General features: G+C 40.6%; 1 protein-coding gene across 4 annotated transcripts in view; it reads right to left on the bottom strand.

Annotated features, from left to right (window-relative positions):
* SCN8A (sodium voltage-gated channel alpha subunit 8) overlaps positions 1 to 13,340 on the bottom strand; it is a 178,920-nt gene that overhangs the window by 57,230 nt on the left and 108,350 nt on the right. For all 4 annotated transcript variants that reach the window (XM_036456540.2, XM_036456543.2, XM_045587995.1 and 1 more), the window contains exon 12: positions 8,704 to 9,066. In XM_036456540.2, the coding sequence (XP_036312433.1) occupies positions 8,704 to 9,066 (363 nt within the window). The remainder of the gene's footprint in view (positions 1 to 8,703; positions 9,067 to 13,340) is intronic.

The following is a 13,340-nucleotide window of genomic DNA, read 5'->3' as shown; positions in this document are numbered from 1 at the left end:
CTGAATCTTGATTTTTATTAAATTGCCCTTCTGCAAATTTGTAGTACATATTATAAAATCTTAATACTGACCCCTACGATACAGTATGATCTAATAGACCAGCTGATACTTCAAGGAAGGATAAAATTGCATTTAAGGTAGCGCTGGTACTAAATATTTCTTAATATTTTCTGGTCTTGCTGAATATAACAAGACATAAATTCTTCAGGCTTTAATCACAATAATCTTAAAAACAAAATTAATGAAAATGCTATATAAAAATTATCATTTCATGATTTTTAAAAAATTACAAAAAATATAAATACCAAGAAATAAATCTAGAAAAGATATACAAATCCCCTACAACAAACCATTCAACTTTGCTGAGAGAAACTTAAGAGTTAAATAAGTAAAGAAATATACTCATAGATTGGAATACTCAATATACTGTAATTAAGATGTTCATTCTTCCCAAACTGACCTTTAGATTCAATGCATACAGTATCAAAATTCTCCACTTTTTTAAAGAAATTAACAAGATGACTCTAAAATATATAAAGACATACAAAGGATTTAGAATAGAAAAATCTTTTAAAATATTACCTAGAATAGCAAAATCTTAAAAGAGTATTAAATAATATTTTAAAATATTTTTTATTTGGAGGACTTACACTGTCTCATTTTAAGAGTAATAAAGTTATAATAATTAAGAAAAATGTAGTATTGGTATAAGCATAGATAAGTAGATAAAGGGAATAGAAATAGAATATAGAAATAGGACCTCATGTACTACATCAATCAATTTCAACCAAGGAGTCAAATCAATTCACTGGAGGTAGGAAAGTCTTTTTAACAAATGGTACTGAAAAACTAGATATCCAGGTCCACTCCTATGTAGTTCTATACACAAAAATTAATTTGAGCTGAATTAGAGACCTGAATGTAAAACCCAGAACTATAAAGATTATAGAAAGAAAATATCTTCACAATCTTAGGGATTGGCAAAGATTTCTCAGACAAATGCAAAAAAACTATCATAAAAGGGGAAAAAACTGATACATTGGTTGGACTTCATCAAATTAAAAATTTATATAGATGATAAAGGATTTATACCCATAGCATATAAAAAGCTAACAAATCAATAATAATAATAATAATAATAATAATAAAATGCTCAGCTAAAATAGGCAAAATATTTGAATTAACAAAAGAAGATATAAGAAGCCAATAAGCACATGAAAAAATGCTCATCATCATGGAAATGAAAATTGAAAGGACAATAAGATCGTATTTTATACTCACTAAGATGCTAAAATCAAAGATTAACACAATCTTATATTGGCTAGGATGTGGAGCAACTGGAACTCTAATACACTGTTAATAGAACTATAAAAGAATGATGTAACTATTGTGAAGAGTCATTTGGCAGTTTCTCATGAAGTTAAACATACATTCACCATATGACCCCAAAATTTCACTGTGAGTTGAAATCTATCCAATATAAATGACAACATGTATCAAAGAATTATACAAGAGTGCTCTTGGCAAGCTTATCCATGCTACTGAAAACTGGGAATACAAGAAAGCCCATCAATAGGAAAATGGATACATAAATTGGGATATATTTATACAATGAAATACCACTCATCAATAACAAGGAGTGAACCACCGATACACAAAACAACATGCCTGTATCTCTAAAACATCGTTTTGAGTGAAAGAAGCCAAAGAAAAAGTTCATATTGTATGAGTCCACAAGAATGAAAGAAAACTAATCTATGGTGATATAAGTCAGAAGCAGTTGTCTGGAAGGGGGCGGGGCTTGATCGGAAAGGAGCGTATGAGGGTACTTTCTGGAAGAATTTTGTGGTAAAGAGGGCTTAAGGGATAATCCTCAACTGGTCAGAGAGCTCATTCTCTACTTTGGTTTCACCCACAACTCTGGTAACTCTTGGGCGAGGGTTTCCCATTACTAATGCCATACTGATTCCAGAGAATTCCTTTGTAAAGGAATATGGAATGCAGAGTGTGTGAATCTGTATAAAATATATCTGTATTTTGGAAATAAACAAAGTCAACTGAACAAGAAAGACACAGATTATGTATGCTGTCTGACATGGTGAGGGAGTCCGCCAACAACATGTGTGTTTTCGCAAACTCAAAAGCAGCAAAGGAATCGGAAGGCATTGTGGTGGGAGGCTGAAGGCTTCAGGAATGCCCGGATTAAAGGCTGTGGGCCTGGGCAGCTGAGGCAGGAGAACCAGAAGCCAGGCACCCGATGTGCTTGGTTAGGGGTGCACATTCGGCTTCCTTTGGTTGGTCCTACATTGGCACAGGGACAAATCTTAGGGAAGTTGTCCGTTATTAATCAAGTCACGGCCATTTGGGACTGAATGTTATACACAAGTTATTGTTTAGCTTCCTGGAATGTCATTAGGTATAGAAATTTGGCTTGAGTGAAAGTTTGAGTGAAAGCAGGCTGGCTTCCTGGGCCGTATATTGTAGACAGGGGGTTGGTTTCTTGGGCAGGTTGTGGGTGAAAGCTCTATTTTTATACTATGACCGGGCCATTGTCGGTTATACATGCCCTCTCTCAGTTAAATCAGTACTCATCAATCAGACTGATTAGTGGAGAGAGAGAGAGAGCAAACATATTCACCACTGTTAACTGCTTACGACGACATAAATTAAGGCTGCCTACAAAGAACATTACATAAAAGTGCTATGCGGAAGGGGGGAGGGGTGGATCAGAGAGCAGCCAGAGAAAAATACATTTTACTATTAAGAAAGTCTAATCTGTTAAAATCAGGGTACAAAGAACATCAAGATGGGGGGAAGTTCCTGGACCTCCCTCCTTCCTAGGTGAAGTTTTCAAAATTGGGACTGAAAGTCCAGGTACTTTGATATTGTTTCTTTCTTTTCAGTTTTTTAAAAAAATTTGAGTTAAAATGCACATAACATAAAATTCAACATTTTCACCACTTTAAAGTGTACAGTTCAGTGGCTTTTACAATGCTGTACAACCATCACTATAATCTGATTCCAGAGCATTTCAATCGCACCAAAGAGAAACGGGGTACCTGTTAGCAGACAATCCCAATCCCCACCTCTACCTGGTTGCTTGCAAGCAATAATCTGCTTTCTGTCTCTATGGGTTTGCCTCTTTAAACACTTCATATAAATGGGATCGCAGGACATGTGGCCTTTTTGCCTGGCTTCTTTCAATTAGCATAATGTTCTTGAAGGGTCATCAAGCTGTAGCACATATCAACCCTTCATTCCTTTTTATGGCTAAGTCATATCCCATTGTAGCAATGTATCCCGTTGTTTATCCATCCATCAGTTGGTGGGCACTTGGGTTGTTTCTACTCTTTGGCTATTATGAATAATAATTTTATAAATATTTATGTACAAGTTTTTGTGTAAACACCTGTTTTCAATTTTCCTGGGTATATCTCTAGGAGTAGAATTGCTGGGTCATATGGTAACTCTATGTTTAAATTATTATTATTATTATTAATTTTATTTATTTATTTATTTATTTATTTAAAAATATATTTTATTGATTTTTTTACAGAGAGGAAGGGAGAGAGATAAAGAGCTAGAAACGTCGATGAGAGATAAACATCGACCAGCTGCCTCTTGCACACCCCCTACCGGGGATGTGCCCGCAACCAATGTACATGCCCTTGCCCGGAATCGAACCTGGGACCTTTCAGTCCGCAGACCGACGCTCTACCACTGAGCCAAACCGGCCCTGGCTATTTTTTTAAATTTTAGTAACTGCCAAACTATATTTGAAGTGGCTGTATCATTTTACATTCCCATCAACAACATGGGCTATTGTTTCTCAGGTCAGATTACAGCCAATCGAAGAAAAGAAAACCTGCAGCAGACACCCTCCTACGTGAAGAAAGCATCGTCACAGCCCCCTTCCACCCAGATCTGCTCAGGAATCTGTGAGGTATACCTCTGCTTTTGGTCCCACTGCCTGATTCTCTCACCTAGGATGAGACCTAGAGGAAAGATGACACACACTTTCCCACCCTCCTCCCTATCCTTTCAGGTTCTGTGTTTGGTAAATGGAGGTGTATACAAATGTTTTCTTTCCTTCGTTTCATTTTGTTGGGGAAGGAGGAGGAGGAGGATGAATGACTTTTTGAAAAAGTCAGGAGCCTCTGCCTTTTGAAAATTCAGCTTCTAAGGAACCTTGGTACAAAACTATCAGCAACAGAGGAAGAAATTGAGAACCTTCCTTTTGTTCTTTGAAATTTAAACCCAGTATATATTTGTTCCATTTCTCTTAACCCAAATGCAAAGTGTATTAGAACATCTAGCCCCTGACTTCCAACTCCTAAATTGTAGCTGTCCTCAGATCCTCTGCAACCTCTGCAGAGAATAGATTCTGCCCCGTTCCTGCAGCTCTGCCCAAGGAGGCTCAACTTGCTATTGATTCTAAATTGCTTCCAGATGAAAATGCATCATGGGAACCTAACATCCAGTCCAGTCACCTTTCTTGGAGCTAAAATTTAGAGCATTTTAGAAGTGACCTTGGAATCTAGCCATTTATCTCCATTCAAGTCTCTCAAAATTTTGTAGTGTTTTGCTTTAAAATAACTGTACAATTATTTCTCCTTCCCAGAGAAAGGATCTTTAGAATCTCAGAAGGAACCCCATCTTCTCCAAGGCAAGCAATTCAGCAGAAACCCCACTGTCTACTTTTTAGGGCTAAAACGTCCAAAAAAAAAAAAATTATAGGGAGAGAAATAGAAACTGGATTGGAAGAACCTGAATAGCAAGAATGGATCCAATAATATGCTTCACATTTTATATGCTATTACATTTTACATTTAATGTTCACAATAGCCCTATAACAAAGGCCCTTTTATCTTTTTATTACAGGCATGGAAATAGGCTTAGAGAGGTTAATTTTTCAGGCTCACGCAAGTAAATAAAGAACTTGGGCTTTGGTTAACATTCTGCAGTTAGATTCAAATCCTAACTCTACTGCTTACTGTGCAACCAAGAACGTTCTAAGCCTTGGTTTCCCCCTCAGTGAAATGCAGACAACGGGGGTATCTATCTTATAGGGCAGGGGCTGTATGCATGAAATGAGATGTTTGTACACTTGCAAGCTAATATGTTGGAATTTCTGGATTATGTTTGATTTTGGATTGTCAGTGGCATTTGCCTTCTTAACGAGGGAAGAGCTATGATTCTCACCTACTTTTCAACCCCTTATCCTCTGTTTCACCAAAAAAACCAAAGTAAAAATTCCTAAACTATCACAAAAAAAAATCACTACTCAATCACAAGAGAATAATTAATGAATATGTGACAGAGTTTTTGACAAGATTCTGATGATATGATGGCTGGATGTCTTTTTTTTTTTAAATAAGGAATATATTTTTTAATTTGATTCTGAAGAAAAAACACAGATGTGGCATAGCCTACACATTAATCCTGTGGGAGGCTGCTTGTAAACCATCAGCGGCTACTAGACCGATCCACGGGGCATTTGTGTGTAACTGGAGGCACTCTGATGGTTCAGGTGAAGATAAGTTAATCCATGGCTGCAGACACATCCAAAATGTTTTTTAGCCCAAAGAGGTACTAATGGCTCATCTGGCCTGTTCTGCACATAAAATTATTAATATGTTGTGTCCCAAGATAAATGACTGTTTTCCCCTCTTCCCAAAAGGAGCTGATATTTAAACAGCCAGGGAGTTCTCTTTGGCATCAGGAAGACCTTGGTTCAAGTTTCATTTCCCAAAGTCACTCCATTTCTGAATCTCATCTGTTAATAGGATAAAATGCCTACGGAATAAGGTGGTTATAAGAATCAAATGAGATCATGCATATGAAGTGCTCAGCAGAGTGTAGTGAGAACTCAGTATGTGGTAGCTATAAATACTATGCCCCCTGTAGAAAACTGGAAAGAACCGAAAAGTATAAGAAAGACAGAAGTAGTACTTTCCCCTTCCAAAGGCAACTACTGTTAATTTTAGTCAGTCATTTTTTTTTCTATATGCAATCTGCTTTCCTATAGATCTGATATAACACACAAACTATATGCATTCTGTTTCTGTTTTGTCTTTTGGCCTATGAATGAAACTCAGACATTTCGTCACACCATGAACAACTAGGAAGTTATTGATGGCTTCTGACAAAATAGCCTTTCCTATTGGGCATGACAGACTCCTCCCTACTTCATCCTCCTGCCACTTCGGGATCTGACCCCTTTGTCTTGGGAATCCTCAAGTCTGTCACCATCATCACTTGGGACCACTGCTCACAGGGTGTTGAGTGTGGAGGCTTCCAATCACCCAAAGGCAGAGCTCTGCCGTTACAATGCAAGGAGGTGCAGAAAGCCTTGCATTCCACGGCCATCTTCTCAACTGCCTCTCCAATTTTTCTCCCACACAGCACAACAGAAGCTGCTAACCAAACCAAACCAAACCAAACCAAACCCCCAAGCCTGCTCCTCGGCCATAAGCTGAGCCCAAGCTCCCTCGTGGGCACCTTTTCTAATACCTTCTCTACAAAAAAACAACAAGATGCATAACTGAGCTTAAATATTTTCAAGAACTGTCGGGATATTAACATTTAATTTGGTTCTCAGCATCTGAATTGTCCCCACTTTACTGTCCATGCTGATATCATTCTCTTTGATATCATTGCTTGTTTTTTTCAGAGAATATAATTATCTATCTAATTGTGGAGCCCCAAATTGACCTCTAGACATAGAATTAGGGAAAATCAAACACTAACCAAATTTAAAGTAAAGATAATAAAACAGTTATTTTGACCAACTATCTGGTTTGGAAGGGATTGTGTAACCACTGTGTGTTATTATTATTGTCCCTTTTATTGCGGATTTTCTTGTTTTTTGTCTGTTTGTTTGTTAATCCCCACACAAGAATATTTTCCCATTGACTTTTAAAGAGAGTGGAAGGAGGGGGAGAAGTAGAGAGAGGGAAACATCGATGTGAGAGAGACACATCAATTGGTTGCCTCCCACACAGGGCCAGAGATTGAGCCTGCAACGAAGGTACGTGCCATAGACTGGAATTGAACCTGGGACCCTTCAGTCCAAAGGCTGGCACTCTATTCACTGAGCCAAACCAGCTAGAGCAATTATTGCTGATTTTCCACAAACAGTTTTCCAGAAGAGCAATGCTATGTGACTGTGCAGAGAAGACATTAAAATGAACTCAGAAACACCAGACTGGGGTTTCTGAAAGGTCTGAGATTCCGGCTCTCTCAGTGATAAGCTGTGTGACCTCAAGGAGCACAAATTCTCTGAGTCTGCTTCCCCACCTAAAACACTGGAATCATAGTCTATCTCCATTTTGTCAGCCTTAGGGAATTTTTATTCAGAACAAATTAAATTATACACGTAAAAGTAACTTGCAGCTTGTAAAGAGCTATACAAATGTAAGGGGGAAAGTATTTTGCTTTTAAATTAAAAGGCAGGGAAAGAAAAGGCGATTTCAAATACCCCCTGATTGCCTTTTGAATCTCTGTACAGCCAACAACTGCTAAAAACAGGCCAATCCTGAATAATCCCACCCTTGATTGTCCCGTTTTCCTCCCCCATGCATCATGCTACTTAAAGGATTGGCTATCTTCATGCTGTGTTAGAGGAAACGCAAGTGTTAGAACACCACAGACTGACATGCTATCTCAGGGAGCTCATACAGCTAAGGAGGGACCGAGGAAAGTTAAGGAATTTGAGGTAAGAAGGATTAGGATCACTGAGGTTATAAGAATTCAAAACCAGAAAAAAAAAAAAAAAGAAGGTATACACAGCTTAGAATTTAAAGAAATGTTAAGAGACTGTTTTCCCAAAGAGGAGAGCCATTATCCAAACCCCTAGACAAGAGATTCTGTGCAGCTATTATATTCAACTCCTCCGGAGCCTGACATTTGATTACATTTAAAATTAATCTTTTGCTTCCCTTTTCCATCATCCCCCGTACACCATGTGTGCCTGCCCCAACCTTCTATTTCCCCCTCCTTGGATTTATTTCCATTTCAATCCCTTTGATGTCTAGGTCCAGGCCTGCAGTGTCTTCCTTAACCTCTCCTCCGTCTCCCACCCTCAGCATCCTGTACGCACACTCCTCTTTGGAAAAATCACACCTCAATTCTTAGGACATTATTCAAAACCATACTGCTCTTTTAAATGGAAAGATAAGAGCTTTAAAGTCCAAGCTGTTTCCCTCGGAGGAGAGAGGACGTGGCCGGGAGAAGCTGCGGTAGTTCTAACCCTGCTCAGACTCGGTCTCATTCCGCCTCATTCCGCCGGGGCAGGGTCTGCTCCGTCACAGCAGGTGGGGGGAGGGAGGGGAGAGACAGACAGGCAGATAGAGACTTCCAAAGATGAAGAGAAAGGAGGCAACATCAAAGAAGGAGTCAGTGGAGGAAGAGGAATAATCAGAAACAAGGAAAGATGGGAAATTGGAGCAAATAATAACAGTAAAAGGGAAAGGGAGAGTAAAGGGGGGAGGGAGGAGGGACGAAGAGAGAAACAGAAAGGAACCAGGAGAGAACTGGCTGGGTTGTGGGGGAGAAAGAAACAAGAATGCGGGGCAGGGGGTGGGGGGAGACCAGGAGTGAGCAGCGCAGGGCGCGGAAGGGAGCGGCCACGGCCAAGCCTAGCCTCGGTCCATACGTTTACTTCCTTACACTGTCATCGGTAGCTGCCTTATCTATTTTCACCTCTGGCAGGAGCCGCCCGCCGATGTGGGAGCCGGGGCCGCCGATGAGGGACACCACGCCGTTGCAGTCCACCGCGCTGTTGCGCTTGACGCTGCGCCGCAGGCTGGGCAGGAGGCGCGAGGAGCGGCTGCCCTGGCTGTAGCCGCTGTAGCCGCTGTAGCTGCTGCGCCGCTCGCGCGCGCGGATCGGGATGAAGAGCGAGTCGCGGCGGCCCTCGCTCTCCTCCACCGTGCTGTGCTCGTCGTCCGCGAACTCGTTCTCCGAGCCCGGGTCCCGGAACCGCCCGGGGCCCTTGAAGCTGAAGATGCTGCTCCTGCTGTTGTGGCGGGAGAGGAACGGGGAGCCCGGGATGCTGAGCAGCGACTGTGGGGCAGAAAGAGAGAGAGAGTGGCAGGTCTGGGGAAGGAAGCTGACCCCAAAGCCCGAGCAAAGGCTGCCCGCTCCCCAGCCCGGCCCATCCTTGCATTCCAGTGGTCAGAGCGCCGGTGTTTGCAGAAAGCACCTGGGATGCTCCATTCCTACAGCTGCTCGGTCCCCGTGAGGACCCACTTCTCCTGGCCCCTCAGCCCTGAGCTACACCTGCTTTAAACCAGTCAACCAGTGAGAAACTCTGCTTCTGTTCACTCAGGCCCAGAAGCACCCTTTCCCCTCATGCTCTGTAGCCTGAGCGCTGGGAAACTTGTCTGTGTGCCTCTCACTTACCCAAGGGAGACTCATGCCGCACGGCAACGAGAAAGGATGTAAGAGTGGGTACCACTTGCCAGTCCTCGAAGCAGAGCACGCCTGGAGGTCAAGTGCTAGGCCAATGGTGAGCTTCGCGCGTTTTTGTTCAACTGGAAATTATTCATGTTCCCTTCCGCGTTATTTTAAACTCAACGTAAAGTCTTTTCACCAAGAGTTTCCGTATTTGTAAATTATGTAGTTCTCAGCACTGATGTTTGAAAATAAATCTCTTCTTTACCACTTAGAAATTTTCCCTCGTTTCTTTCTCCTTCAACTAGAATTTCCTTTCTACATTCCCTAGGTAATTTTATGCTAATGTGTATCTTATACTTTGTTTTTTTTACTGATCACCTTTACATACTTTTCTGCAAAAAATTATAAACTATATTTTAAAAAATGTTTAATTTTCCCATGACCATGAGTCTCGGAGAAATTTAAAAACCCTCCTGAATTATTAGTCTATTAACACAATTGACCATGATACATAAATATATGCTTTATAAGTAATTACTAAGCTTTAAAAAAATTATAAAAATGTATCTCTTAATGAGATAGGTGAGATTTTCTTCAATTGGTGTTTTTGATGTGTAAATATTTGTAGATAGTATTACGTATTATTAGAATGAAACATGGCCCAACATCAACTCCCTTCTCCCCTTTTTAATACTCAATTTAGGTGCTGAGAAACTTTTATTAACATAAACAGTATCTTAGAACAGAAGAATTTTGTTACAGTAATGTTACTCACTTCTTTGAACTCTTGTCAAATTCTATGCCCTCACATATAAAATTTATTTTAAGGATTTACTGGTAGCAATTAAATTAGTCCCTCTCAATTTTTGAAAAGCAAAGATTTGTTATACCCAACAAGGATTTACTACCTAGTTATTAGAATCATTCTATTTCTTGATTTCTGTGAATACCAAAAAGGCTTTATTTATTATTGCTAATAATTATATGGGCTACTCTTACAGGGTTTACTCCTTTACTTAAAGGAACCTTATTTAACCCAACAGAAAAGATTAGAATAACCCAAATATTGTTAATTTCTATATATCAATGCCAACATTAATTTTTTTAATAAAGCGATTTTACCTTATCATACGCTTTAAAAATATTTACCTCAAAACCATAGATTTGACTCATTTAACTTATGAAAATGTCTATGCTCTCACTGCCAGAGCAACTGGCCAAATCAGACTTATTTTCACAGGAGAAAGTATGACCTAGTTTTAAAAAATAAATTTATTAATATGTATCCCAGTGGTAACCACCTGCTCCTGAACTTAAAACATTCCGTTACCCTTGACTATAACTCTGTTTCAGAAGTGTGTCAGAAATAAATTCAGAAATCCTTACGATGGGTTTACATTTACTGGATTAAAGAAAACTTTGTAGATACTAATATTTTCAATTGTCTTTTTGTTTGGGACCTCAAAGATTTTTATACCTTAGGGCAGTGGTCAGAGCCGTGGTTTGTTGCTCTGTTGACTAATGAGTTTACCTACAACTGGGATAGAGACTTAATCACAAGAAACAACAGCCTGTAATTATTGGAATCCAGAGTCTACATCAGTGGTTGGTAAACTCATTAGTCAACAGAGCAGTGGGCCACTGGTTTAAGTAATTCCAGGCAGGCTCTGGGCTATAGGTGTGGTCTCAGTTGCCCAGTAGTTGGCCCTGGAGGGATTCAGAGCAGGGGAAATACCGTGTTTCCCCAAAAATAAGACATCCTCCGAAAATAAGACCTAGCACATGGAAAAATAAGACATCCCCTGAAAAAAAGACCTAGCGAAACTTTGGGAGAAAAAATTAATATAGGACACTGTCTTATTTTCCGGGAAACAGGGTACTGACTGGATGTGTGAGAGTTAGATAAAAGGAAAAGGTTGGGAAATAAGGGTTTTGCATATGAAAGGCATACTTCCAGGCAAGTAGCCTCTAGGAATTAAGCCTGTACTGGGAGGGGCAGTCCCTACCCTGCCAGCAGGCTCCTGTAATGTCAGAGCACCCTAAAATATGGAGAACAAACATGATTAAGACAGTAATACCCCAAGATTGGTTACAGAGGAGATTGGCAGTATCCTTGAGGTTCTTCCTTCCTGTTCAGGTGAGTTTAACATAGAACACCGAGGTTCAGAGCATACGCTTGCGTGTTAATAAACTGTGCCTTGGGCATAAATATCTGCCTTGCACCATGAGGGCTTCACCAGAGAGAAATGTGGCCAGATCAAGGCAGGACACAGACACTCCTGAGCTCCTTGGCTAAATCCCATGATCACCTTTAACACCCAATTTATTTTCCCTTTCACTCTTCCCCCTCGTATACCTTGCCATTCAGGCACACTGCCCTTAGATCTTTATTTTCTCCATTTCCACTCTCTGTTCAGCTGTGGAAATCCTCTTGGTTCTCCTCTACCAACTTCCTTAATCTTCCCACAGTCCTGAGCCCCTTTCAGGGTTCTTATGCTCTACCTTTTACTACAGTTCTTTAAACACATGCTTTATCTCTCCTTAAAAATTAAAAAAAAAATTGATTTCAGAGAGGAAAGGAGAGATCAAAATATCAATGATGAGAGAGAATCACTGATTGGCTGCCTCCTACATGCTCCCCCTGGGGACTGAGCCTGCAACCTGGGCGTGTACCCTGACCAGGAATCAAACCATGACCTCCAGGTTCATAAGTCGACACTCAACCACTGAGTCACACTAGCCAGGCTTAGCAAGATCTTAATAGGTATGTCTGAAGGTAAGTTGTCCCATCCAGTCAAGTTCCTGAGTTCTATATACCCCTTCTCAGCGAGGACCAGTATTTACCTACACCGCCATCTTGGGCCCCTCCAGTGTCAAAGTTCCATGAATTTTTTTGTTCTGAGAAAGTTACTTATTACAAAAATATGTATTAAACTTGTATTAAAATATAATCAGTTTTATCATTATTATTTTAAAATAAATCAGTAAATATTTAACAATTTTTAATTATAATTTCTTCTAATATAATAAAAGCACTTTTTAAAAAGCTCTTTAAGGTCCTCACTAATTTTTAAAAATACAAAGGGGTCCTAAGACCAGAAAGAGAGAACTGGTGCAATACAGTAATTAAAATACTTTGCAAAAATGGACTCAACCTAATATTTATAAATTGTCCTAAGCCTAAAAAACACAGCAGTAATTTTATAGGGAAACTAGAGGCACAGTGCAAGAAACTTGTGCATGCCCAGCCTGCACCCTCTCGCAATCCAGGACCTCTCATGAGGATGTCCGACTGCCCTACAGGATGGGGCCTACACCAGCAGTCAGACACTCCTCTCACAATCCAGGACTGCTGGCTCCTAATTGCTTGCCTGCTTGCCTGCCTGCCTGCCTGCCTGATTGCCCCTAACTGCTCATCTGCCTGCCTGATCGCCTCTAACCACCTCTGCCTGATCGCCCCTAACCACTCTGCCTGCATGGTCACCCCCAACTGCTCATCTGCCTGCCTGATTGCCCCTAACTGCCTCTGCCTCAGCCCCTGCTACTGCAGCTTCATCTGTAAGGATATCCGGAATGACATCCAAAATGATGTCCAGAAGGTCGTTCGGCTATCCAGTCTAACTAGCATATTGAGGTTTTATTATTATAGATGGGTAGGAGATGGGTTGGGCAGATGTCTCAAGAGGGTGCCAAAGACCTGGCAGTGAAGGACACTGACATGCACCTGAACTGTGCCGTGGGAAACTGAAGCCACATGCATCATCAAGCCAAGAGGAGAGATGCGCATGCATGCGTGGAGGTGAGTAGGAAGGGGAGACTATAGACTGTAGTGCTTATAGACACAAGCTTTGCTCTGCAGTCAGAGGGACCTGGTTCAAATCCTGACACTAACGTTTACTAGCTATATAACCTTAGACAAGTTAGTTCATCTCTCTAGCCCT

Source organism: Pipistrellus kuhlii, unplaced genomic scaffold, assembly GCF_014108245.1.
Source record: "Pipistrellus kuhlii isolate mPipKuh1 unplaced genomic scaffold, mPipKuh1.p scaffold_m20_p_3, whole genome shotgun sequence".
Taxonomy (NCBI): Eukaryota; Metazoa; Chordata; class Mammalia; order Chiroptera; family Vespertilionidae; genus Pipistrellus; species Pipistrellus kuhlii.
This window is presented reverse-complemented; position numbering and strand designations above follow the sequence as displayed.